This window comes from Mustela putorius, unplaced genomic scaffold, assembly GCF_011764305.1.
Source record: "Mustela putorius furo isolate JIRA1106 unplaced genomic scaffold, ASM1176430v1.1 tig00000585_pilon_pilon_pilon, whole genome shotgun sequence".
Lineage (NCBI taxonomy): Eukaryota > Metazoa > Chordata > Mammalia > Carnivora > Mustelidae > Mustela > Mustela putorius.
The window spans coordinates 8,834,026-8,861,759 of record NW_025421424.1 but is presented as its reverse complement, the minus strand read 5'-3'; the positions used below and the strand labels follow the sequence as shown (position 1 = coordinate 8,861,759).

At 46.8% G+C, this 27,734-nt stretch overlaps 2 protein-coding genes across 4 annotated transcripts in view; one reads left to right on the top strand and one right to left on the bottom strand.

Moving 5' to 3' along the window:
* ST7L (suppression of tumorigenicity 7 like) overlaps positions 1 to 27,734 on the bottom strand; it is a 119,742-nt gene that overhangs the window by 27,766 nt on the left and 64,242 nt on the right. The window lies entirely within an intron of this gene.
* WNT2B (Wnt family member 2B) lies at positions 310 to 15,750 on the top strand. Of its 2 annotated transcripts, none has more exons than XM_004769790.3 (5): positions 310 to 1,091; positions 6,843 to 7,063; positions 8,107 to 8,384; positions 8,835 to 9,099; positions 12,335 to 15,750. In XM_004769790.3, the coding sequence occupies exons 1-5, from the start codon at positions 904 to 906 to the stop codon at positions 12,562 to 12,564; spliced, it is 1,182 nt and encodes a 393-aa protein (XP_004769847.1). In that variant the 5' UTR covers positions 310 to 903; the 3' UTR covers positions 12,565 to 15,750. The 2 variants fall into 2 exon arrangements, with proteins under 2 accessions (XP_004769847.1, XP_044937835.1); XM_045081900.1 differs by having other exon boundaries at positions 320 to 824.

Here is a 27,734-nt window from a genome sequence, read left to right as displayed (position 1 = left end):
AAACATTGTTTAGGGGAAGGGGTTGCCGTGGGCAGTGGGTCGGAGGAACGAGGATCAGCAAGCCCTAGATGAGAGAAGCCCCTACCTGAAGCCGGCCGCCTAAGGCGCCCCAGTTGGCAGCGCTCAAAGGGAGTTAAGATCCTCTCACAACTCCCCGTGGCAGAGGTTCTACCCATTTCACAGAAGCGCAAGAACCGAGAGAGGCCCGAGGAAATTAGTGCATCCTCCGTGGCTCAGCTCCAATGTCACCGGAGGTTAGAGGACCCGGGAAAGTGTCTGCAGCCCCCCCTTATTCTACGCTCCCGGCCATCACCCACGGAAACTTGGGGTTGCCGAATGAAGGGCGCTAGGACCCGGTGGCGCGGCGTCGGCCAGGACTGGGCTCCGCGGGCTCCGAAGGGCGCCCCCGCGCCCCGTCACGTCCCTCCAGAGCAGGTGGGGGCGCGGCGCGGTGCAGCACGGAGGGGCGGAGGCGGCCGCCACACCTAGGGCGCTGTGGAGCCCGGGGCTGGCGCGGGCGGAGCCGCCCAAAGGGCCGCGCGTGTCCCCGGCTTCGGCCCCGCCCCGCGCCGTCCAATGAGAGCCCGCGGCCGAGGGGCTGTCCGCGCACTCTGCCCGCAGCCCGGCTCGGCGCAGCCGACCCCCTGACACCAAGCCCTGCGCCGGGGCTGCGCGTCCCAGACCTTGAGCTTGGCGCGCCCCGGTCGGCTTCCGGACCCCGTTCCTTGCGCCCCTCTCCGGGTCGCTGCGCCCCGGCTCCTGGTCTCCAGGTGCCTCTGGGTCCCGGGCCAGCGGCGAGCCCTATGGCCCCCCAGGGGGATGAGGTAGGAGCAGCCTGAGTACCCCGAGCCGGTGCCCCGTCCACGCCCCTCCGGGCCGCGCGGCGGGAGTCATCGGGGAGCTATGGTGAAGCCGGGTAGTGCGGAGGAAGCCGCGCAGCTCCCCCTTCGGCGCACCCGTGCCCCTGTCCCCGCGCTCGGGCCAGGACCCGCGGCCCCCGACGGCTCTCGGGCCTCTGCCCGCCTCGGTCTTGCCTGCATGCTTCTGCTGTTGCTGCTGACGCTCCCGGCCCGCGTAGACACATCCTGGTGGTGAGCGTGGCTCTCGGGGTGGGGTGGGTGAGGGGCTGGGTCAGAGGCCGGAGGCGCCCAGAGGGACTATGCAACTCCTGGCACCCGCTGCTCTGGAGACCACGCTCTCGCTTCGACGGAATTAAGAGACCATCCGAGCAGGACTGTCACTTAAGTCGCGGAGTGCGTGTGAGGAGGTGGGTGAATAGGTGTGAAGCTCGCTCAGGGAGGTGGGTGCTGGGAATTTGGAGCAAGGACGCCCGGTGGTCGAGGCTTCCCAGACTCTCCTGGGCTGCGCCCGCTCCATTTCAGCTCAGTCTTCTTAGAGGGGAAAGCTACTTTCCAAGTTTCCCTCAGGGTGGATTTAAGGAACCAGTTGCCATCCAAAGGACCCTCTGATCGCCCAGGTCGCCCCCCTGAGAAGTGGAGAAAAGGGCAGCTGGCAAGGGCAGACGAGCCTCTCGCTAGTCTACCCCACCCAGTAACGGTAACGCAGTAAGATTTTGGTGAGGCTTCAGCACCCAGCGCAAGGTTTAGAAATGGAATCAAGGCAAAAATACTCCATTAACTCCCACAATTAAGACAAACAAAACACTTGGGTTTGCATAATTTTGGCGTTTGTCTTCAGCCTCAGCTTTGAGGATGTTACTTCGAAACTTGATAACTCTCTCTTCTTCCTTTTTCTTCCCCAGATGACCACCCCATCTCTTCCATCTCTCTCCCCTCCAAGATCTAGAGGCTTCTGGAGTCCCAAAGTATTACGAGATTTCTTGCAGGCCTGAGACTCCAGACACTTCACAAGAGGGCAAATGAGGCAAAAGGCGTTAAATAGCCACTGGATGTCTGTTCTTTGCCCAATCCTCCCCCCCCCACCACCCCATGGCATTCATCTTTTTCTCTCAGGATAAAGAGCTGCTCTTCCCGCTCCCCTACCTTCTGTGGGGAGGGGGAGAGGGGGAGTTGGACTGAGAAAAAACAGTCTTCTCATCTTTCCCCTTCACTGACCACCCCCCCAATCGAACTGGCCTCAGACTGGCATCTTGCCCCTCCCTACCCATGCCCCCTTCCTTTCCTTACTCTGCCCCTCCCCCCCCCCAAAGAGGGGTCTCTCCCTCCTCCTTGCACCCTGTGGCTTTTCTCCTGTAGACTTGGAATCTTGGCTAGAAGGGTGAGGGGTGGCTGGCTGAGGGGCCAGCAAGCTTGGGCTGCAGATTCCTATCATTTCAAGATGTGTTGCTCTCCATCCCCACCCCACCTCCATTTTCCTGTTTCAGAAAAATCTCTCTTTTGGATCTTTTTAATCTCTGCAGTGTTGGGGAAGGCAAGGGAGGGGGTTCTGGATGGGGAAGAAGGGAGGCCCGTATCTTACATCTGGCTTGAAACATTCTTTTAGGAAGGGAAAGAGAAGAGGGGACGAAGAGGAGAAAAACCTTTCAAAGTTCAGAGTGAGATCAAAGCCACCCTTTACGTCAGAGGCTCAGTTTGGCTGGGGGGTTGTGTGTTCAGTGGTCCGATGGTGATGGCGAGAGGATGAAGTGACCACTGCCTATCTTTATCCATCCCACATGGCAGTTTGCTCTTATGGACTCTTGATTGCTTCTTACCAGTTTGGCAGGTAGTTTGGGGACCACTTGGTGTTTAGGTGAGGAAGTATCACTCTGCTGATTTCAGCATCCTGGTAGAGCTTCCTAAAGACCCAAATAGGGCGCTTCCTCATCCCCAAATGCTACTTGGCTACTCCCTCTCCCTTTATATCTCCCTCCTACTACTCTCACCCCACGTGGTTCACATTAAATATTTTGGAAAAACTCTGGGTAGAAGAGCTGGGTGGGGGGCAAGCCAGTGATACAGAGGAATTCAGCAGTCCCAGTGAAAGGGAGGAAGGCAGCCACGGAGCCAGGATGGGGAGTGAGTGCAGAGGTCATTTCAGTCTCCTTGCGTCACACCTGTCATAGCTGTCAGCCCCAGATGCCTGCCTTAGTGGTCATCACTTCTGAGATAAAGTGGAAAGCTGCTTTCTAAAGGCAGGTCAGGCCCCCAAGGTGATTATCTCTCTTTCCTTTAGGAAAAAAACCCAGCAAGATTGATATTCTGTCCAAACCCTGGAAGAGTTGCCTGTTGACTCTGTGTGTGTCCATGTTCCAATCCGGAGCAGGTCATCACTATCGCCAGCTAACAGTCTGATCTTCCCCACAGCCTTTCCCATACTCCCCGGTCACGCCTTCCCTCTCCCCACCTCTCGCTGGAGGAGAAGACAGATGGTCCCTTCTTATTCTGTGATAAACAGAACAAGAAATAAGGGGTTCCTCGCATGTGCATCCCTGTTCCAGTTTGCATTCTGCAGGGAGCTGGATGTAGGGAATCCCAAGAGCAGGGCAGGGTTCATGGATTCACAAAGGGAGAGGAACAGAGTGGTATAATATTAGCATTATTGTTACCAACAACAGCAGCCGTTTCATGAGCCGTTACTAAGCTCCGGACACTATAGCTAAGTACCTTACAAGCAATCATCTTTTTCAATCCCCGAGTAACCCAGGGAGGTAGATACCATTATTATCCCCATTTCACGCATGAAGACAGGGAGGGCTAGGAGGGGAGTGCTAAGGCTTGCCCCAGTGCACACCAGTTTTGGAGCTACCACTCTATTCGTGGTTAAGCACTGTATGCCTTTCTTGCTCTTGGGATGAAAACGAGCTTGGACTTTGGAGTCCCATATCTTTGGTTCAGCCTGGTTCTCCTCTGGCCAGCTCTGATGGACAGAGCTGGGTGTTATCACTTACACTCACTGAACCTCAGTTTCTTCCTCTGTAAAATAGAGCTCTCTCTCTGTCTTGAGGGGGTTTGTTAAGGAAAACATTTCATGAACTGCAAAGCACCATATAAATGTTGTGGTATGGAGAGACTGAGGGAGGGTAATAGTTTTATCCCTGCATTCAAAGCCCTGTGTGGGCTGGGCTGAATTGTGTACACTGGGGACCGTACGAGGGGAAATGAAAAGAGGATCCCTGGCCTCATTAAAAAGACACAAATATAAAACATCTGCAAATAGGCTGGCAATGTCAACAGGAGTGAGGCTGTTAATTGAAATGAAGTTTATGGCTGGCTGGGGAGAAAAGAGAGTTGGCGGCAAATCAGAGGGGTTAGGTGTTGATTCAGCAAACAGTTATTAAGTATGTACTATGTGCCAGACACTGTTCTAGGTCCTGGGGATACCCAAGTGAACAAAACAGATGAAAATCCCTTTCGTGGAGCAGGGTGTCTGCATCACCTGGGGATGTTGGTAAAGATGCCGATTCTGATTCAGTAGGCCTGGGGTGGGGCCCAAGGCTCTGCATTTCTAACAGATCCCCAGATGATGCTGATACTGCTGCTCTGCATCGGGGCCACACTTTGAGGAACAAGGGAATGAGAAGAAGGTATGAGTCACTCTGTCAAAAGGAGGGGTGTGAACTGGTCAAAAGCAGGTAAAGAGAACATTCTGGGGCAGGAAGCTGAGAAGGAAGTGAAAACTGCTGAAAGGGAAAACGGAGCTGGGGGTCAGAGGCATTTCACCCCTCTTACCAGCCAATGAGCTGGGGTATGCCTTAACGGTCTCTGTGCCCTAACAGCTGGGCTCTGTGCTTGGCACGTGGTAGGCATTTTGTAGGCATGTGCTGAATTGATAGGGGGCTCAGGCTCAGTTTCATTGGAGGCCCCCACCCCAACTCCAAGGGCCTGACCCCAGGCCAGCAGGCGAGAGCCCTGCTCTGTAGAATCTTAGTGGGGTACTTACTGCAGCGACATTAGTAGGGTAGGGGTGGTAATAGAGAAACGTAATTATCTTCCCGTCTGAGATACTCAACAGATGTTCCCACGCTCAGTGAGGATGTAACAAGAAGGACCGACGTGGGCTGCAGCAGAATGGATTTAAGTCAGACCACAGGAAGGACTTTTTGCCAGAGTTTGGCCTGTCCCCACTCCAGACTGTCTCATGAGGGCTGGATTACTGGTCTCCCATTCCCATCCAGCCCCCCTCTTTCCAAGCCCCAGTAAAAAAAAACAAACACCCATTGCTTAGAGCAGTACTTGGGCTGAACTGGGGAAGCAGAACGGTGGTGAGACAGGGACGAGCTCCAATTCCAACGGTCTTGATTCTCCAAACAAAGCACCGCGGCAGTGGGTGTAACTCCAGGCTGTGCGTCAGGCGGCCTTTTCCGGCCTGGCCCAGCCGGGGGTGTTTATTTTGTTTGTTCCTGGAAGCTATTGCCCTGATGGACAGTGCTGCTGGGGACGCTGATTCCATGGGATTTGTCAGGGGTGGGCCAGCCCTCTCCCCCCTCCCACGGGACAGATGGGCCCCATCAGCCCTGCTGAGCTCCAGAAGAGGCAAGCATCAGCCCTCCTTGTGTTTGTTTGAGTTGGTGTCACCAGTGGTGACCTAGTTTGTGGGTGAGGGCCGGGTGCGTGAATGTGGGTGGGGGGTGGGCATAGAGCCCAGGGCAGTCCAGCTTTTCCCCTCTCCCCACTGGCTGTCTTCTGTTCTCCTCACCCACTTCTAGGCCCATTTTTGGGATCTTTCCCAAACCACAGGCTCATTCACAGACCAAAACAAATCTTTTCAGCCTGTAGCAGCAACTGCCTTCCTTGACCCCCACCTGTTCAGAGAAGGGGATAAAGGTATCCTTTTGATGTATTAGGATAGGAGAGAAGAGAATCCGCAGCAAGCCAAGGAAGGTGCTAGGTGTTGGGAGAGACAGCGAGGAGTGAGAAGTGGATGAATGGGTCAGGTCTCATTTGGTGGCCTTGGGGAAAAAAGGTCACGATGCAGTTCTGTCTTCTCTGAAACATTCTTCCCGAGGCTTGTGGTGGAGTCTAGGGCTAAGAGTGTTTGAGTGAAGAGAAAATAATGCCTTGAGAAATTTGAGAATGACTAACAACCCACCTCACTTCTAGTAACCCACCTCAATTGACCTTCTTAAAATTGCTTGAATTAGCTGCACTGGGGACTGGAATATGGGGAGGGTCACCCCCATTGTTTTATCTTTGCTTTGGCTTCCCACTCCTAACAGCCCTCTGCCCCTGCAGGTTCATCCAGGACATCATGCCTTATAGGTTGGGGAGGATGATGTTCGAAGATTCATTACTTAAGAAAAGCTGTGGGACCTGGAAATAAAGGGTATAGGGAGGAGATCTGTGGTGGGGTCTTCTTCCCCAGACCTCAGGATTGGGGATGAGGAGTTTTAGCTAAAACTAAAACATGGATCTGACTAGAGCTGGAGGCATTCCTCACCATTGCCCAGGATGTCTCTTCCCACTGGCCCCGCCCTGTCTCCATCCTTCCTCCCCCGAACCCTGTCTTCGTGGACCAGCCATGAAGGACTTGCCTCTCATATGTGGGTGTAAGAGTATTGCTTTGACTCTCGTTTTGTTAGTTTATTTTTCTCTGAGGCTCTTAATGTTTATTAAATAAACAGGCAATGGGTTTGTGTGACATGCGCATGGCTCCTATGTATGTGACACATGCCTGGCCTGTGTTCTGCGAGTGTGTGTCACTTTGGTCTTTGGCTGGGGAGTGGGTGATGGTGAAAGAGCACTCAGTGAGTGTCCGTGACTGCTTAACCATTTCTCCAGAGCTCATGGGGAAAGCTGCACCCTCTGGCCTCAGGGGACGTGGTTGGAGAAGGGGAAGGAACCTCTTCAAGTTCTGAAGGCCAAACGTCTCCACTCCTTATCCCCCCTCCTGAGGCAGGAAAAGGACCAGGATGCTCTGACAAGGCCATCTCCACCTTGCAGGTACATCGGGGCCCTGGGGGCCCGAGTGATCTGTGACAATATTCCTGGTCTGGTGAGCCGGCAGCGGCAGCTGTGCCAGCGTTACCCAGACATCATGCGCTCGGTGGGCGAGGGTGCCCGAGAATGGATCCGAGAGTGCCAGCACCAGTTCCGCCACCACCGCTGGAACTGTACCACGCTGGATAGGGACCACACTGTCTTTGGCCGTGTCATGCTCAGAAGTAAGGGCCTCTTGCACCCTTTCTGCACTCCCCCCACACCGCTTACCTTTCTGTGCCTGGGGTGGTGAGTGGGTAGGACAGGCACGATCTCCCTCCCTTCTCCTACACACTACCTCATAATCAGAGAGACAGCTGAGGGCAGAGTCCAGGATCCCCTTGGGAAAAGACCCTTAGTACCTGAGAGATGTCGGCAGGGACCCCTCTAAATTCCAGTATTCTGGAATGATGGCACAAAGGTACAGCGTTCCCTGGTAACTCCTGCTCTTTTCTTCCCTTTCCCTTCCCTCCCCACCAACCCCAGCCCAGCCTGGGTGTTCCCAGCACTGTAAGGCTGAAGGTTAGGAATGGCTACTCTGTTCTTACTGCCACCATCACTACCCTAACCCCAATGCTCCCAACACTCCAGTAATGGCGGCAAGGGATAAACAGAAAGGTGATATGTAAATATTTGGAGAGTTGGCGGCTTGGCCCTAGCTCAGCAAAAAAGCTAAGTCGAGCTAGACAATGAACTAGGAGGAAGGGAATGAGATGGGAATCTGGCTGTGTCCAGGGGACAGGGGTGATGAGTCATCAATCCCTAAGAGCAGGGTGGGAAGGAAAGTAGCAGGTCTCCCCAAAGAGGCTGACCCCTGGGCTGGGGTCTCTATTGTAGGGGAACTGTCCAGCAGAGTAGGCCTGAAAAGGTCTGGAATGTGGACTGAGGTTGGCTTAGCTGAGCCAGGATTGGTACTCTGTGGGAGGGGATGACTCACTGTGCAACTTTTCAATGCATGAACCCAGGGAGTTTGGAAGAAGGCAAGAGTAGAGGTCAGCCCAAGAGGTCAGATGCATAAAGTGGATGGAGAGTAGTGAGGGCCGAGGCAAAGAGGTCAGATACTCTCGGGAATGCTCTTGGAAGGGAAGGGTGCCTTGAATAAAGGGGTACAGGAGTTGCTCTGAGAAAGACAAGAAGACAGGAGGTTGCAGAGTTGCGGGTTGTGTGGGCTGAACAAGGGGCAGACGTGGGCCTCTGCTGAAACCTACTCCTGCCCTTCTCTCTGCAGGCAGCCGGGAGGCAGCATTTGTATATGCCATCTCGTCAGCAGGGGTGGTCCATGCTATTACCCGCGCCTGTAGCCAGGGTGAACTGAGTGTGTGCAGCTGTGACCCCTACACTCGTGGCCGACACCATGACCAACGTGGGGATTTTGACTGGGGTGGCTGCAGTGACAACATCCACTATGGTGTTCGCTTTGCCAAGGCCTTTGTGGATGCCAAGGAAAAGAGGCTCAAGGATGCCCGGGCCCTCATGAACTTACATAACAACCGCTGTGGTCGCACGGTCAGTACTCACGTCTATGCATATACAATCGTGTCTGCTGGGGGTGACCAGGATGTGTGATCATGGACTAAATGCGAAGGTGGCAGCACTAAAGGCTTCTGGATCACTTCCAAAGACCCCAAATCCCATGGCATTGGAGCAATAAATGCAAGGGAGCCTGGGAACGCCTAGATTCAACCAAGTGCATAATGTGTCTTCACACAGGTGGAAAGACGGGAAGGGTGGAGAAGAGAGGGGAAGAAGTTCCAGGAAGGAGTCATGGAAGAAGAGGTTCTTGAATTTGGTCAGGAAGAATGGGTGGGATCTGATGGGGGAGAGAACAGCCAATGCCCCTTCTGTCCAGCCTAGGCCACGTCTAGCAGATGTCAGAGCTCTCCTGCTTTTATCCCTGGGGAGGGCTAAAAAGTGCCCTGAGGCTGCATCTCCCTTACCTGCTTCCCCAACCCCCAGGCTGTGCGGCGGTTTCTGAAGCTCGAGTGTAAGTGCCACGGCGTGAGCGGCTCCTGTACTCTGCGAACCTGCTGGCGTGCACTCTCAGACTTCCGCCGCACAGGTGACTACCTGCGGCGGCGCTATGACGGCGCTGTGCAGGTGACAGCAACCCAGGATGGCGCCAACTTCACAGCAGCCCGCCAAGGCTATCGCCGTGCCACCCGGACTGACCTTGTCTACTTCGACAACTCCCCAGACTACTGTGTCCTGGACAAGGCTGCCGGTGAGTAAGGAAAGTGGGTAGGGACATGGAGCCCCAGCTCCTGCAAGCAAGCAGGGGTGCAAGCAGCCCTGTTTAGTCACAGGGTGGTCAGCCTCAGGATTTAGGGGAGCGGTATTGTGGGAGGAGTTGGTCTCCTCCCTACATGAACACCTTACAATGAGGCTGGTGGTGAATGCCTGAGTCCACCAGTCCCAGGACTTCCCAAGCAGGGGAGAGGTCATCTGCCACTCCTTTATATCCCCAGCCTCTGGGGTACAGTAAGTACTGTGCAGGGAACGTTTAAGTGAGTCACTCATTTCTCCATAGCAAGCAATGGGTGGGCTAAACAGAAGAAACATATGATAGAACCCTAAGTCACTTGCTCTTACAATCCAGCTAAAGAGAAGAGATGTAACAGGGAGACACATGCAACTGCAAAAGACAGATGACTGGAGAAATCCAGAAAAGCTTCTTTGAAAATGTGGAACTTAAGCTCTTTCTTGAAGTGTAAGGATTACCTGGACAGCCTAGTGAGAAGAGCAGACAGAGAAGCAGAGTGGTAGGGGGAAAAGTACATGTTGTTCTAGGAACTAAGAACTCAGATTAATCTGACTAAGTGAAGGTTTGGGATGGGGGGACTAGAGGTAGATAGAAGGGTTCAAATCAGACCATGAATGGCCTTCGAAGACTGTATCCATGAGGTGCCTGGGTGGCTCAGTCAGGTTAAGCGTCTGCCATTGGCTCAGGTCATGATCCCAGGGTCCTGGGGTTGAGTGCTGCACCCGGTTCCCTGCTCAGAGGAGAGCCTGCTTCTCCCTCTCCCTCTGCTCTTTCCGCCCCGCTCATGCTCTCTCTTGCTCACTCACTCTCAAATAAATAGATAAAATCTTTTCTAAAAAAGCCTGTATCCAGTGTGCTGCCATTGAAGATTCAAAATGGAGTTGGGGATGCAAGGAAAGAGGAAATCCCAAGAGGGCTAACCACTAACAGAAAGCAGCAAATTGTTTTCAATCTGTTCCAGGTATTTGTGGTGGAATTCTTGGGGATGGTGGAAGTTGATATGCTATTAACCCCAAAAAGTAGAAGTTACCATCTTGGCTCAGATTTTAGGCTGAGACAGGTTAGACAAGGAATAACCTTATGTGCTGAAGAACTGTTCTTCCCCTGGTCTGTCATGGGCTCCCAGGCTCTTCTCCATGGACTTGGCACTCAGGCCTTAGGAGAGATAGAGCCAGAGCCCTCAGCTGTTTTCCATTCTGTTTGTTTTCACCCATCCCGGTCATTCCTGGAGAGTCGAGTGGCTCAGAGCAAAACTGGGCACAGAAACAGGGTGGTGCTCCGCCCAAGCAACACAGAAAGTAATCTGTGTCCTTTGGATGGTGCTAGGAGAAAAAGGGTGGAAAGAGCCCTTCCGGTTGTTCCAGTGATTGACTTCCTGCCACTAGGTATGCTTCCTTCCCACATGATGGAATTCAAAGGACAACTCTCTAATGTCTTGCAAAACTCCATGACACCTGAGGCCAAGCCTATGCTGCCATACCTAAAATGAACCTTTGGAGTAGGATCTTTGGAGTTAGAAGGGAGGATGGATCATCTACATGTTGGTTTTCCTTGGAGGCATAAAATGAAGTCTCATAAAACCCAAAGTGGTGCCTGGAATTCAAAGGGTTCGAAGTCAGCCCAAAAGGGAGTAGCGTACCAGAAATTCCCTTCAAAGCAGTCCTGTCCAGTTGAACTTTCTGTGATGATAGAAATGTTCTACATCTGTGCTTTCCAGCATGGTAGCCACTTAGCCACATGGGATTACTGACTATCTGAAATATAGCTAGTGTGACTGGGAAACTAAGTTTTAAATTTTATTTAATTTTAGTTAATTTAAATCTAGATGACCACATGTGGCTAGTGGCTATTACAATGGACAGCTCAGCTCCAGAATGAAGAGGCGGCTCTGGGTGCACAAGAGAAGGACTTAAGACCCAGCCCTTAGAGTCCGGAGAATAACAGAGAGTACAACTAGTTAGCTCACACATCAGAGGAGTGACCTCCTAACATTTTGGGTTGTATACTCCTATCATTAAAAATGTCTTGGAGCATGCACTTCCACGATGTGGATATTTACTTATAACAGATAGATATATCCTACTGTATTAATTATGTACATTATAAAACATACAAAGTAGAGATTTTAAGTTTATGAGATAAAAACAAATATAGAAGTTCTAAGTTCCAGCATTTTCTTTGTGTATCACAGTAGAATGTGCAGCCGGCTATGACAGAATCAATCTGTCAATCAGTCAATCAATTAATCAATCCAGTCAATCTCAGCCCCGAGGTCAGTACCTGTCCATTTCTGAGGAAACACTAGGCTAGATACTTTCTAGGGTCCATCCCACCCCAAATTCTATGATTTTTATGATCTGTTGGCAGGATCTCTTTTGCTAAAATTGGTCAAAATGAAGTCCTAAGCATTCTCTGCGCAGAGGGATAACATCATCCCTACCCTTCAAGGGTTCCTACTATAAGGGGTAAGGGATATTCTGTAGGAATTCCATAGGGATATGCTTCTGGGCAGTCACGTGAATCAGTCTGCATCCTCAGCTGAATGGAGATTATAGACATAATTTAACAGTCCACTGAGTTAGATGCTATTATTATGCCTATTTTCATAGGAGAAGGCTTTAGTCCAGAGAGATGAACTACCTTGCGAAATCACACAGCTAGGATGTGGCGGAGCTGGAATTTAAACTTGGACAAGCTGATAATAAGGCCTGTGCTTTTAGTGGCCATACTGTACTACTTCCCTGTATGGTACAACTTCATAAACTATCAACTAAGGACCAAAATACTAACAAAGGGTAGCTGGATTCGAGCTGTGGCAAGACTTCTTAGAAAAGATAAATTATAGGCTTAGTTGTTTTGTTTTTTTAACTTTTAGTATGGACAACTTCAAACACAGAGAGCCCTTACACAGCTTTAACAGTTGGGAGCATTTTAAGGCCAGGTCTTGAAAGAGATGCAGAGCTGTGTATTGGCTGGGGGATGTTGCAGGTGAAGTCAATGGTCTTTGGGGAGCCTTGATGGTGGGAAGAAGCCAGGCTGGTGCAGAGGGAAGCAAGGAGATGGTCATTTTGGCTAATTGGGCATATTTTCAGGAAAAGGGATTCTTTATGGTTTCCTCTTGAGGATGTGGGTAAGGGAATCCAGGGCAGCTGAAGGAAGAGATAACTTGGTTCTCACTCTCTCTTCCCCAACCCAGGTTCCCTAGGCACCGCGGGCCGTGTCTGCAGCAAGACATCTAAAGGGACAGATGGTTGCGAAATCATGTGCTGTGGCCGAGGGTATGACACAACTCGAGTCACCCGCGTCACCCAGTGTGAGTGCAAGTTCCACTGGTGCTGTGCAGTGCGGTGTAAGGAGTGCAGAAACACTGTGGACATCCACACGTGCAAAGCCCCCAAGAAGGCAGAGTGGCTGGACCAGACCTGAACATATAAATACCTCACTCGTCCCTCTACTTCAAACCTCCTGACTCAGAAGCACAAGATTTTGCATGCACACCTTCCTCTATCCTCAACTTTGGGCTGCTACTGTTTCTATTTAAGGACTTGGAGAGTAATCCAGAAGGACTCTGGTGTCCTGACTGGTTCCTTAGCCCTGGGAAGGAGTTGACAGGGGATGTAAGAAATTGAATGGTTCCCTGACTGCCCCCCTGGAGGTGAGATGGGAGAGGGGTAGAGGTAGGGTCTTCAGAATGATAGAAGTTGCACTAAAGCCCACAGTCAAGGCTCATCTTTTCTTTCCTTTGCACCGGCTCCCTGACACTTCTGGTGTGTGCAAGAGGAAGGGTACCTGGAGAGAGCTTCTTTGTGTTCCTACCTGACTGAGGGGAGATGGGACAGAGATGAAACCACATCTGTTCCCTGGGTCAGTTTGAGCAGACTGCCTGGTACCCCAAAAGAAACTCTTAGGCTACAACCGTCTTCCATTATCAAGAGCCTGGGATAGCTAGTTAAGAGTTAGCCATAGTGGACAAGGTTCCATTCACATGCTCATAAGGTTTATAAACTGCTGTACTTTGTAGGGGAAAGAATTATATAATTATACAAACATACATTCTCTTCCAATCTCCCGCCTCTTTTCAACCTATATCAGACAGCACGTTGCTCACTCGCCTGTTGCTCACTTGCTGCCTGTTCAAACCAAGTGGCATGTGGAGGTTCTTATGCCTAACAGATCACTAGAACACCCGGAACACTCCTGAGAAAGAGTAATTTAGTAAGCCTGCCTAGGCCTTGGGATTTGATATATATATTTTTAAGTTTCTATGCATTATTCTGGAGGCCAGCCAGATTTGGGAAACACTCAGTAAAAGTATGGGACTCATCGAGGGTGGGAGAGGGCAGTAGGCCTGATCTCAAGGGCCCCACATGGGACATGAGTGTACAGTAGGCAGGAATCTCTGGCTTGGGCAATTTTTAGGAGAAGATCCTGGTCTTTGAAGCTGGGAATGGAAGCCAGTGGCTACAGAGGGCAGGAGAGCTAGGGCTTAGGGCCAAATGGTAAACAGCTTAGAAAGCAGCCTTTCTCAATTTACTCAACAAAATTTTTTTAGTGACTCTCCAAGTCCTCGTGATTATTATTTTTCACTCCATCTTTGGCTCAAATAGGGGAGTTCCTTCTATGCTACTACTCGCTGCTTAACTAAGCTTGCAGTAGTGGAGTCTCCAGAAATGGTAGTAAGTTAGAAGCTAGGACACGGAGTCCCAAAAACCGTGATGTCCTATTTTTATGTGACTTGGACAATGGCTACCTCTTGCCTGGTGACACTCTAAAAGACCAGAATTGCATAGAAATTTGCAGTTATGACAGACCTGGGTTGAAATCACAGCTGTGCCATTTACTGTTTTTGATATTTTGAACAAGATATTCAAATTCTCCAAGGCTTTATCATCTCATCTGTAGAGTGAGGTTACAAACCTATCTCAGATATTGAGTTTAAAGTATACCCCCAATTTCAGCCATCGGACACTCTCACCAAAGTCCCTAACTGGTCTAGCCCATCATGGCGTCTCTTGGAACCCTCCATTTAGAACTGTAAAGTATTGGCAGCAGGCTAAAGATTAAGGGGCCTACACAAGGAATTCTGAATATAGGCGCCCCCCTACCCCGCCTTTCCAAGTTCCTCTCTAACATCCCTTGGGGTCCTCACATGTCTGTGAGCAGCTTCACTCTGCACAGGCAGCAGAAGGATGGGGGAGCCAGAGCTCTGGGCCATCGGGGCAGATTTATTTGGATGATAGGACTAATATTTGTGTAACCTGCTGAGACCTGTGTGGGAGAGTTTAGGGTGGTTTTTCTTTTGGTGAGGGGTTTGCTCCGGTTTCACATCCATTAACACAAAACATGAGCTAGTCAGGGCCCTTGTGGTCTGCGGTGAGGGGATTCCTGTGGAGAAATGGGACTGAGTGAGTCAGGCCAGGGGAATGTCTTCCTTGCTGACTGGAGTCAACTGGATAACTGATGAGCCAATGGTGGGATTAGGGAGGGGGAACGGGAGGGGAAGAGAAGAGCTTCTGACATCTTGAGCTGGGATTAGGAGGAGGAAAGCCTTGGGGTAGTGGGAAGGTAAGGGGGTCGTAGACGGTCTGGATCAAGAATAGAGCTGCAGGAATTTACACAAGGGTACTGTCTTTGGGTACAGCCTCAGGTCCCAGTCTACTCGTGCTCTCATAAGAATGCCCGCGTGACTGCATAAATGTCCTAGTTCTTCCTGGGACTTCAACCCAAGTTCACTCTGCCTGTGCTCTGTTACCTATTCCTTTTCTGTTCTTACCGTGGAAGGAACGGAGCCTCTTCAGGCATCTCATGGTGCTCTGTGCTTCCCCCCTGGACTCCAAATTGAAATTCATAAAGATCCAAGTTTTACAGTTTCCTATAAATGGTTAAGAGAAGAGCAAGCTGGCAAGAGAGTGACACGTATGAACAGTGGGGTGGATAGTGAGGGAAAAGAGGTCCACGTGAGCCCCACTAGAGAAGCTATTCCAAGAAGGAATGATGGCTAAACCATTAATTTTTCCTCTTATTTCTTAGCTTGCCTCTGCATTCCAATTTGCTTTGGACAACTAGCATCTATTCTGCAATAAGCAAACTAATTTATTTGGAATGAACAGCAAAAGAACTGCATTTGGTGCGGTCAGGGCTCCATTTAGTTCTACTGCCACCCACTCACTGCCTCTAACCCCCCCTCCCACCCCCCATTTAGTCAGTAGACATCTGTCTCTCTGGCAGCGGTCCCTTTGCTCCTCTCCTCTCTGATACTCCGTGTCGGTCCTCATTTCTTCTAACTTATAATATTTAGTAGAATGCATTGCAGAAAGTGCCATCTGAATACAAAGTTAACTTCAAACACATGACCTCTATCCTTTAAAGGTCTTAGACTCTCTTAGAGAAGGCACGTGGCTGCGGACCTTGGCTGCACGGCCTGTGGACAGTTTCCCTTGTGTGCAAGTCAGAATGCCAGCCTGAACCTAATCCTGCACCAAGAGCCAACCTCTGTGATTCCTAGCCTCAAATAATAGTGCTAACCCACATGCTTTCTTAGAATGATGCTGGAAAAATGAAACCAGGGACTTTGGATTATTTTTTAAAAATTAAACACTGCCTGGCCCTGAATGTCTGTTTGCAAAAAGTCTTGTAGGTCTGACTCATGACCATTTACGGCCTCGTTTCTCTTCTTCCCTATTGCAGAGAGTAATTTCTTCTCCTTTTTCTCACCTCCCTTAGCAAGAACACCAGCCACTAAGTCTTCTGCCAAATTCTCGGACTCACTCAGGACATTGGTTTCTACACAGCTTAATATAAGAGAGATAATCAGGTGTTGTTTTTTTTTTTCCCCTTAGCCTTTCTGAGGTTTTTAAACGCCCTCAGTGGTCACAGGGTAGAAGCCCAAGGGAGGACGCCAGGGAGAGAATGTTTCTCATCCCTGGGAGGCCGTCAGCCTAGCTCCTGCAGCCAAATTACAGCACCAGAGAATAATGTGATGCATTCCTGGGCAGGTCCGTGGGACCCTGGGCGCCTGGGCCTTGTGGAGAGAGGTGCCAGACACAGAGCTCTCCGTAAGCAATCCTGCAGAGCTGCCCCCTGGGTGCAGAAATGAAATACGGGAGAGCTTCACATTACACGGAGACCTGTAGCTCACACCTGGTTATTGATGGCCTTGGTGGAGGCCTCTGCCCCCACCCTCCACTTGGGAACTGCCTGCTACTACGGGGGTTGGGCACCTTTGAAGTAATGTTGGAAAACAAGAAAGAGATGCTTCCTTTCCACTTTTTGCTCCTCCTGTGAGCCTGCACACAACAGTGAGGAAATGCACACATGTGAGATGCGTGTCTGTGGACACACACTTCTCCCATGTCACAGCAGAGTTCTAGTCCACCTCCCTCTCCCCCAAAACAGAACTAGCAACTAGATTTCAATCAAGTCCTTCAAAAGTCATACCAACATCAGGGATTCAGCCATCACCAAAGGAACGTTGAAGTGTTCCATTATTAATATGCAAGCAGCTGTGTGGTTTGGGGACCGGTATTCCCCTGAGGGGTAGCAGGGAGAGGATTCAGAAAGAGCAGGGAGAGGAGAGGTCAATGGGAGACTACTGCCAGCCACCCAAGCAGAATGGTTAAGACTGGGGGACTTCTCGTGACTGGTTCACACTGGAGATAGAGCAATTCATGCCCTGTGTGCCAAGGATAATGGGGCAGCCTCTTAGGACAGCACAAGGTAGAACTGCCAAGCCTGCTGCCCAAGACCTGTTCTGTTTTGTTTTTAAGATTTTATTCATTCGACAAAGAGAGACAGAGAGAGAGAGGGAACACAAGCAGGACAAGTGGAAGAGAGAGAAGCAGGCTTCCTGCTGAGCAGGGAGCCCAAAGCGGGGCTCGATTCCAGGACCCTGGGATCGTGACCTGAGCTGAAGGCAGACACTTAACAACTGAGCCACCCAGGCACTCCAAGACCTGTTATTTTTAACTTTTATTCAGTTAGAAAACAGGATAGCTTTGGGTTTCAGAGATAATGTCCACAAGAGAGAAGTCCTGGAGGGGAGCAAGCAGTGCTGCATTGAACTGAGCTTTCCTAGAAGCTGTTAGTCTCTTCAGGTGACTGGCGGATTTCAGGCAATAGTCAGTGGAGTGTCAATAATATGCCTGTCCCTGACCCCAAAGGTCAAAGGGATAGAAGAGAGGGAGACTTTTTAAGTACATTCTTCCACTTCCCATTCATGGCTTAAATTATCCCTGAGCATCTTTGTGGCCCTTCCTCATTTAAGACATTTTAGTCATCCTGGAGTTGAAAAAGCAAGGGAATCATTGTCCCCCTGACCCCCTAACTCTGAACTACTGTTTGCTCACTTCCATTCTGCATATGAGGCTTTAGATGGAGCAGCTAGACACAGTTCTCTTTCTCTGACCAAAAAGAGCTGAAATCTGGTGACTTGACTTCGCCACCACCAGCCCCTTGCAAGCAGGCCTGACCAAACAGAAAGGCTAAACTGAGTGAAGAAAAAGGGAAGACCAGGCAATCCTCAGCTGTCCTACTGACAACTTTCAGGGTAGGGATACCTGGATTATTCTTTAGGATGTGATGCTCATTGGAAGCATTTTCAGGTACAAAATGGTTCAACATATACATAATTTTCACACTGATCCTGTGAGGCAGGAGACATTCTCACTGCATGAGAAAGGCTCAGTGATTTGTCTGAGGTCATTTGATACTGAGTGGCACAGACAGAACTCAAATAAATCTGGGGCTTCTCACTTCAAACTGTGTGCTCTCCTCAAGGACTAAGAATACCTCAGGCTGGAAGGGCCAAAATCCCAGCCCCTTCAGAACAGAAACTGATACAAAATATACTAGGAGAGTACAGGTGAGCAGAATTTACCAGAAGAACAGCCTAGCCCTTCTTTCACCACATCAACGAATCCCGTCATTTCCACCACCACAAAATGATCATTACACTAAGTAGTCTGCATTTAATCAACTCTGGCTCCTAGCACTTTCTATTTCTTTTTCTCTTTTTCAGATTAACATTTGTTTTCATTTTATCCATTTCTTTTAAAGTGATGCTAAGCATGCAGAGTATAAGTAGTCCTGAGAAGCCATGAGAGGAAACTGTTAAGGCTTTGGGTCTCTAAAGTATGTATTAGAATTTCCTTTGAGATTTCACTCTTTTTTTTTAAATGTTGTCAACTCCTGGGCTAGGGAAGTATGAACAGGGAATGAGAGTGCTAAAAACCCGCCCTATCCCAGGTCAGATGCCTACTGAAGGCCTGGTAAAAGGCCTTGGGATCTCTAGCTGAGACAAGTAATTTACACCAAGGCAAGGAGAATATACCTTGCAGAGAATTCCCTACAAGATGAGACAGACAACAGATTTTTATTTGATCAAAAACTTTTACTGCTCTCAACCCCACGTCCCACCCTCATTCAAAATCTGGACTTCTGTTTAGGTCCAAGACAGTGAGACAAAGCAGCTCCAAGAGAGGATGTGTGCAAGAGGAGCCCTTCCCTGTTCAACCCTGGAATGCATTCCTTCAGAAACAGCATAAGCCTGCACATACCCTACCTATCCCACTCCTGCACCCCAACTGTGAGGGCTAAAGGGAAAACTGCAGGAACACAATGTTCATCCATCACAGACCTGGGCCCCCACTTGAGCTAGGGGAAGGACACCTCATGAAAACAGTCTACCTTTAGTCAGGATCTGTCCCAGAGCAAACCTTACTTTTTGGTCCATCCATCTTGGCTCTCACTGCTCTCCCTGCTCCCCACCCCCACTGCCTCCGCATGTGCGCTCAGAAGTCATCATCTAAAGAATTCCACTGCTCACCTCCTGCATAGCAGCACAGCCCCATGAGGCCGCACACCAGATGGAGGGGATAAAAGTACGAGGTCATGGCTTCTAGCAAGAGGCTTTTTCTGAAACTAACCCCGACTCCTGGAAAAGAGGCAGAGCAGGAGAGTGTCGGGTGAGCTGCTGACAACAGCAGCTTCATGGGTCTTGTGTGAAAAGGAAGGAAAAAGCCTTCATTAAAAATTTCCCTGCTCCCATCTCCAGACCTATTTCAGATCCCCCATCTACTCCTTGAAGGCATCTGAGTAGAATGCAGAGATTGCCAAGCCAAAGGGTTAAATCCTTCCCATTTGTCGGGGCCTATTCAGCCGGCTGCCACACACAGGCTGAGGCGGAGGCCAAGCCCTGAACACGTGCCCTATTCCTCCAGGCAGTCAGCTATGATGTAAAGGGAAAAGGTGTGGAAGGCTGACTAGAACACTGGGGAAATTGAGAAGGCCATCGGCAGGCCTCCAAAAGACAAGAGATGCAGGAAAATCATCACTCCTCTGGTCATTATGGTTGTTGGGTGACAAGGTACACAGGCAATAATCACAAAGGAGAAACAGTTGAAGGAATGGACTGAGAAGCAGATGTCTCCCAACATGGCAATGGGGGCGGGCGGGGGGGGGGTGCAGAGGTGATGAATCAGCCTTTCTACAGGGGTGACTTCTGAGTTGGGAGTTTTAAAAGATAAGGGATGGACTAGTGGAGGGGAGTCAGAGAAGGCATTCTACAGTGAAGGAACTGGTATGTGCTGAAACGTAGAAGCAAGAATGTGCAAGCAATATATAAGGAATTTCAACCGGTACATATTATATACACTGGGGACGACCGAGAAATGAGAACGCTGAGATAAGGGCTGAACTAATGTGAGCTAGCTGCATGTGCCTCAACTGTCACATGGTGTGGAGCCCCCGCAGGGCCGGGCAGCATCTTGATCTGTGTCCATCAATTCCAGGGCACCAATGGGAAAGCACAGGGATGAGCCCGTTTGTTACATATACAGGGACGAAAAGAGAGCTACACTGTAAATAACAAATGCTAAGTGTTAACTACAACTCACTAGCATTTGAGGTTCTAGACTAGTAAGAGATGTGAAATATTTTATCCAGAATTGTGATGCACTAATGCAGGCTTACAGGCCCAGAGCCTGGCATAAATCAAGCCAAACTCTTGAGAAATTACAAGGTGAAAAAGGAACAATTTAAAATTAAAACTATGTGGTTATTTCCCTCACTCCCCACCTTAGAATTTGACAGGCTGTGATGTCCTGTTTGACATACGGGACTTCTGTGGCAAGCAGATTCGTCATGTCTGAGGCCACAGTGAATGGCAGGAGAGTGATGAAAGAGCTTTAGGGACCACAAAACCAGTTCACTGATAAGGGTGAATGAAGATACATCTCGTGCACTACAAGCTGCTAGACAGAGCAGCTGCCAAAAACAAGAGACAAATTTCCAACTCCTAACTTCCGGTTAGGTCTCTGGCTTCTTGCATCTGTGAAGGTAAAAACAGAGCTATTTACCAGGTTCCTGTTCTACTTCCTTACTGAGCTTTCCTAATTTTTGAGGACAAAAATCACAAGGATAACCAGGCCTTCCACAGCACTCTCCTTGTGCTTCTTTCAGAAACAGAATAAGTTGACACCTGCACAACACAGGTTTGAAGTGCATGGGTCCACTTCTATACAGATCTGTTTTATGAACACATTGCAGGGCTGTAGATGTATTTGTTTCTCTTCCTGATGACGTTCTTAATAACATTTTCTTAATTATAAGAACTCAGTATATAATACATATAACATATAATACATAGTATATGTGTTAACTGTTTATGTTGAGGAGGGTTCTGGTCAACATTAAGTTTTTGGGGAGTCAAAAGTCCTAAGTGAAGGGATGCCTGGGTGGCTCAGTGGGTTAAAGACTCTGCCTTCGGCTCAGGTCATGATCCCAGGGTCTTGGGATCAAGCCCCACATGGGCTCTCTGCTCCATGATGAGCCTGCTCCCTCCACCCCCACCCGACCTCCCTCTCTTCCTACTTGTGATCTTTGCCTGTCAAATAAATAAATAAATAATCTTTAAAAAGACAAAGTCTTAAGTAGATTGACCGTACAGGAGGTCAGTGCCCATAACGCCTATGTCATTCATGGCTCAACTATATTACAAGACACACACACACACAGACACACACACATAACACTGAATAAGCCAAAAGGTGAACAGTATCCCAAGTGTTTGCTTTACTTAACTGGCACAGTCTGGTGCTAGGAAGCAGCCACTTACACAGTGACAGCATTTGGTTGGTATCATCTTAGTTTTTTCCTCCTTCCCTGGCAGTTTATAAAAGGTGATTTCTGAAACCTTTCACAATAGAAAAGCTCAAGGGTTTACATTCAACTGTGACACCACTATGAATTCATTAAGAAGCATGTTTCAGGTTGCACTATAATTTCCCTATGTAACATAAACCCATGGAATCTGACATAAGCTGATTGCTCATGCTGGTTATTTTATTTACATTTCTGAATGGAAGGGATTTCGATACTCTTAAAATATCTAACTGACTTATTATTTTTCATCTATTCTCCCAGAGCAGCTAGTATAATATAGACATCAAGACAAAAGCCTCTACTTTTATGACTGGTTAAGCGACCAAAGAAAAGTTATTGCTCAAAAGCAATTTAAAAAAACAATTTAATATGGAACTTGAGGCCAAACAAGAGATATGATTAGTCTCAATGACACCTGAAAGCTAAGAGTTAAAAAAAAAAAAAAAAGGTTAAGTAACTGTGTTCATTATCTTTGTCCAAATCCCATAGGAGTAGGTAGTAGCCAGGGGTTCAGAGGGCCGAGAGTTGATTTTTGACTTAACTCTTTCTCTAGAGACCTAATATTGGCAGACATGGTCTAGTCTACATGGAAACATAGGTGAATGGATGAGAGTGGGCTCCTTACAACCCAGAAATATGAAATATGCCTCCTTACCAGCATGTTACAAATCAGACTTCTGAGTTGGAAGATGCTATCATGCATCTAAGTCACTATTTGGAGATACATATTCTGTTAACCCACCCAAAGAATAATAATTTCTATTTATACCAGCAGATATAGCAAGCTTGGATGGATTGCTAGAGAACTAACAATCAGCAGTAAATTCCAAAGCCTCATCTGTAGTCTTCCGTCTCCAAGTCATTGTTCAAATTGTCCTACTTCCTTTCTTCTGCTGCCACACTGAGTCAAATCAGTATACTCTTTGGGCGCACTCTTCTACTCTATATACTTCCATCACATTACCATATTTATTGATGACATGCCTAATTAGTATAAGCTCCCTAAGGACAGACATGTCATGTGTCTATTTTGAAATATGTATTCCAAGGTCATATCCCCAATGACCAGTTAGCACATACACTTAAGTCAGCCAATAAAGATCGGAAATATTTTGTAGTTACTCAGAAAATCTTGGTGGTTCCCCCTATAAAAAGGTAGAACTGTGCAGGATGTAGAATCGATCATCAAAATTCAGCTTCACAGAGAAGGAAAAGGTCCCTATTTCAGTGCCTATCCCAATATCCTTTTATTATTTTTAAAAAATTAACATATGTTCCGATTTTCAGAATCAGTGACTGACTGGAGGATGCAGCTTTGACATTAACAGTAGGCTCTGGGAAATTCTGTAGTGGCTCTTTCCTATCTTGCTCACATGACCTAACTCTATCCCATTCTGCTTCACCACGATACTGCACTGTTTCAATTTCCAAACCAGAATGGCCCTTACCTCTTATCAGTCTGTCATTAATAGGGATGAGAGGACACGAAAGAGGGTGATGAAAATGTAAAACCACGAGAGGATTTTGTCTCATGGCAGCTGATACGTGAATCTGAGGTGAGACATCTCTTAAGTTCTGATTTGTGGAACACTTCATTTTTTAACAAAATTTAAACTATTCAGGAAAAATAATGAATACCACTGTTCATAAAAATATGCACTTGGTCAGTTAGGTGTTAAGATGAAGTCCTACATACCTCATGTTTGGAAGAGAATAGAGGCTCCTCTTTCTATCTTCCTTGTGTGACCGAAAGGGCTCCTAACTAAACAGAGTCTTCTGAAAGGGAAAGTCCTCTCTGAGTCTAGAATGATTTTTTAGGTCACTACATCCTAGGTGAGGCATGTGAAAATAATTCCTCAGTCACTTCCAGTCAAATGAATAAACATGCAAGGGTATGCCAATCTACTGCTGGAGCAGTAGCTTCGGTTCAAACCCCCTCCTGCTAGACTATGAGTTACCTGTGAACACACACTGTACCTCATTCTCCATGAAGGTGCCCAACACGTATCTGCTCACCGCATGGAGAAAGGAACAGATCCATCCGTAGTAACATCTTAACATAATGAAGGTGAATGCTGAAAATGTGGAGTACATTACAGAATAATCATTACCACACTGTGGCAAGCTATAGAACGAGAGTTCACGTAGTTTTAAATGCGGAGGCTCTTTAAAAACTACACTTTGAAAACAAACTAAGATAAGCCCTATTGGAGTCCTTCCAGTCAATCAGCCAATACCGAAAGAAGAAATCTTTTCAGGGTCTCCTGGCCTCTAAGCTACATGTTCTTTAGTGCAGCTGTTGTTGCGGTTGTTGTTTATGGTGGTCTGAACAAGAGCTAAAATACATCCAGAGCAAATTAATAAGAAAAGTCTACACAGCTAGGGCTTAGCTGAATTAGAATCCCCAGGCTTCCAGTAAGGGCTAAATCCAAAGGGATCAGAGTCAAGTAAATAAGAAATCCAGCTGAATTTTATCAGAGGGCAAAGTTTCAACTCTGAGTACCCCAGCAACCAAGGATGAATTATGCATAAGATTAGTAAAGTGCCTTCATCCACACCCCAGCCAGGGAACATTCTTCTATCTCACTGTGACTGCAGGAAACACAGCAATGTGTTTGCCTGCCAAGAATGGTTGCAGCTATACTCTAGATAGGAGTCTAACAAACACTAAAGGATTAAAATTTAATTGTAAAGCTGCCGCTACCTGGGAGTCAAAGCTTGAACTCTGGCTTCACAAAGAAAGTGGGACTCCCGTATCTTGAATAGATGAAAACAAGAGCTGGCACGTTCCTAGCAAAGGGTGTGAGAATATGCTCCTTTCTGAATTCTTCCCCAAACTGCTTCTCTTGCTTTATTTCCTACTGGTAATTCTCAACTGCTCAGTAAGAACAGAGCCCTTTACTACACTTTGAAGAATATATACATTTCATTTTCAGAACACTTGAAATTATAGGATGAGATGAGAGGGTGATTATGTGGTCTGAATATCAGTTAACTGAATATGAGTTCTCTTAATTTTGTCGAGCAGCATCTGAAACCCAAGTAATTTATTTTCTCGAAGCTGGCTGTTAGAGATGGACATAAGGCAATCTTAATGTCATCAGAGAGATAAGACAGATAATTTTATTTTTTCCTCAAATTCAGAAAGAATACTAAAAATAGCTAATCTTGTATTGAGGCCTCATCAACATTAAGAAACATACCTACGTTTCCTACTTACTAATACAACTACTAGAAGTACACCTGCTACCTAAAATTCCCATGTTAACCAGAAAATACACGCAAGTTATATTTTAGACCAAAAGTTTATTCTGTTCAGTTAAACTTCCCCAGATAATCCTTCACAAACTTACCCTCTGATTTTGAAAGAAGAATGATATTGAAACATGGGGTATACATTTGTAATTTAAATTAAGTTTTTTTTTACCATTTCAGACTGTTGATTAAATTCCCTCTGAATCATTACAAACCTACTGTTTGTGCCTACTGTTTTAGTATTACTGTACATTCAGAGAGTTAGATAGGCTAAAGTTTTTTATATTGTTGTCTAAGTATGTGATGGAATGACCAGTGTTCTTCATTCCTAAGAGGCTTACTAGCAAGAAAAGGAATGAAATTAAAGCGAACCAATTTGAAAGACAAAAAAATAAATGGGCATTCTTTATTTTAAAGCATCAGAGTTCATCAAATAGGCTTATGCTGTAAAGAGGGAAGAGTTCTCCAGGTAGTTGTTCTACTGATGTTTTTGTTTTGCTGTAAGCATTTCTGCAACCTAAATGTCTTTTCTATTTTCTGAAAATCTGTATTGGCCTTTTCATTCAAAACTCTTCTCCAAATTCATCTCCTGTAGGAAGACTTCCCTAGCAAAACCACTGTACTATCACCACTCCATCATTCTATATCCCTTCAGCATTACTATTTTATTTAAAATGTATTCTTTTGTACTTGTTCTGCTCTAAGTTGTAAACTGACATATTATTGAAACCAAAAATATATATCATGACTAAAGAACGATCTATTGTGTGATTTCAAGCAAGTCACTTAACTTGAATGACTCAAAATTCCCCATTTAAAACATTGGAAAACCACAATCTGTCCTCCAATGGCTCAGGTAAAACAAAAATGAGAGTCTAAGTATATACTCTTAAGAACAATGATAATAACTAACTGAAATATAAATTACTCCTGGTTTAGAATCATAATATATTAAGTAGTCATACAAATTTAGTTCTCTTAAACATTAGAAATTTGATTGATGGGAAAAGGAGCAAAGCTTGAAAAGAAAAAAAGAAAGAAGCCAGTAGGGGCACCTGGGTGGTTCAGTGGGTTGGGCCTCTGCCTTCCGCTCTGGTTGTGACCTCGGGATCCTGGGATTGGGCTCTGCCTCAGGCTCTCTGCTTGGCTAGGAGCCTGCTTCCCCCTCTCTCTCTGCCTGCCTCTCTACCTACTTGTGATCTCTCTGTCAAATAAATAAATTTTAAAAAATAAATAAATAAAAAATAACTAAAGAAAGAAGCCAAGCAAAACTATTCCTCAAGATTATTTTATTCTGTATACCATTATTCTGTCCATTTAGAGGACTGTGCTGGGTCTGCAAAAAACAAAGATGTTTTCTAAAAGAAAAATCAGGAGTTTCCTGATGTGAATTCTAGTGTCACTTGTGTAATGGGTTTGGAATAAGCAATCTACATCAATATCTAAGCACCAGTCTTCTGAAAACAGCAAGGCAGTCGTTTACCCCAAGTGCTAATGATTAAGCAATCAGTATATCAGTAGCAATTAGTGACAGGATGTCCTCAACTTTGACACTGGGATGTTGCTTTGGGGGGAAAGGATGGTTAAATATACTGCCAAATAAATTCAGGGAAAGCTTTTGTGAACTTCCCAGTTGACAGGCACATGTTAATAGGGAAAGAATATGTTTTCCACAAACTTCACAACTGAAGGAAACCCTGGGGAAGGGGTATAAACATTCATTAAAAAGTACATTGTCTTGGGGTGCCTGGGTGGCTCAGTGGGTTAAGCCTCTGCCTTCAGCTCTGGTCATGATCCCAGGGTGCTGGGATCGAGCCCCACATCGGGCTCTCTGCTCAGCGGGGAGCCCGCTTCCTCCTCTCTCTCTGGCTGCCTCTCTGCCTACTTGTGATCTCTCTAATAAATAAATAAAATCTTTGAAAAAAAAAAGTACATTGTCTTGACTTTTATTCTTTTTTCCTCCTCTTTGAAAAGAAAAGTTTAGTATTTAGAAAAAATGGATAAAGAAGTATAACAGCAATATCACAAACTTCAGTCTGGTTCTTTTTAAAGAACAATCAGAATGAAGCATGATAAATACCCCTAATAGAAGTAGAGAACATTTCTCTTGCTAGAAATATCCCAATTAATTAAGAAAATCAAAATGGGAATATGCTAGACTGCCCAAATAAAGACTGAATTCAGTGGCACTAGCAAGAGAACAAAAATGTAAACATACAAAATGTTTTGACCTGTCATTCAGTGGGCTCCTTTTGTTATCAGTATAATCTCTGGGAAATGCTTCAGATATATTGCTGTGGAAATAGTATGGTTACAGAAAAATATTTTGTGGGACTATAAGCTTGGTTGCAATTCAAAATGTTTTAAGAACTATGTCAGTTCTTAGGAACTAAAGAAGTCTCACAGGTTTGAAGAGTAATCCATTTTCAAACAAAGTGAAGAAACTTGTTTTACTTGGTTGAATTTCTGAATGTGGCCCTAAGTACTTAATAAAGAAGGATACAACTTTCAAAGGTTTTTAGTATGAATGAAATCAGATGGAGAATATAAAAAATCACTTCCTCCTATGAACAGATTTCATGTCATGGTTATAACAATGGAAAATTAGGAACCTTTAGAAATAATATATTTTTCCACTGGTATATATCAATATAAAGTTATAATTATCTATCAACTCCCCTAGGTATTAAGACGGTCTTTACCCTGGGGGGGGGGGAATGATGAGAACAGTGCACAAACCTCGAAAGTTTTGATCACTATTCAGTAAAATATACTTGGCATTTATTTCTGCTTATTATTTTTTAAAATGTAATTTGGGGAGAAAAATGTTAATTATTTTTGGGAAGGGGCTGAAGAAATCCCAGTGGAACATTCCGTAGAAAGGTCTTTTGTTAGCATAACATCTGACCTTCTATATCTTTGGAAATCATACAACTTGGCTAATGTAGTCCTTAAAGAATTAATCAAGCAGATTGTTAGGCCCTAGTTACACTGAAGCCAGCCAATTATGAGTTGCTCAGAAATTCATCACTGGCATGTCCAACCACATTTTCCCACATAAAGATTAGTAAAAATATGTGGAAACAGGGCCCATTCCCACCTCAGCACAGCTATAGTATGTGTTCAGTGAAACAGATTTCAACAAAGTTTTGCTTTAGTGAAACAAACTATTTATTTGGGAA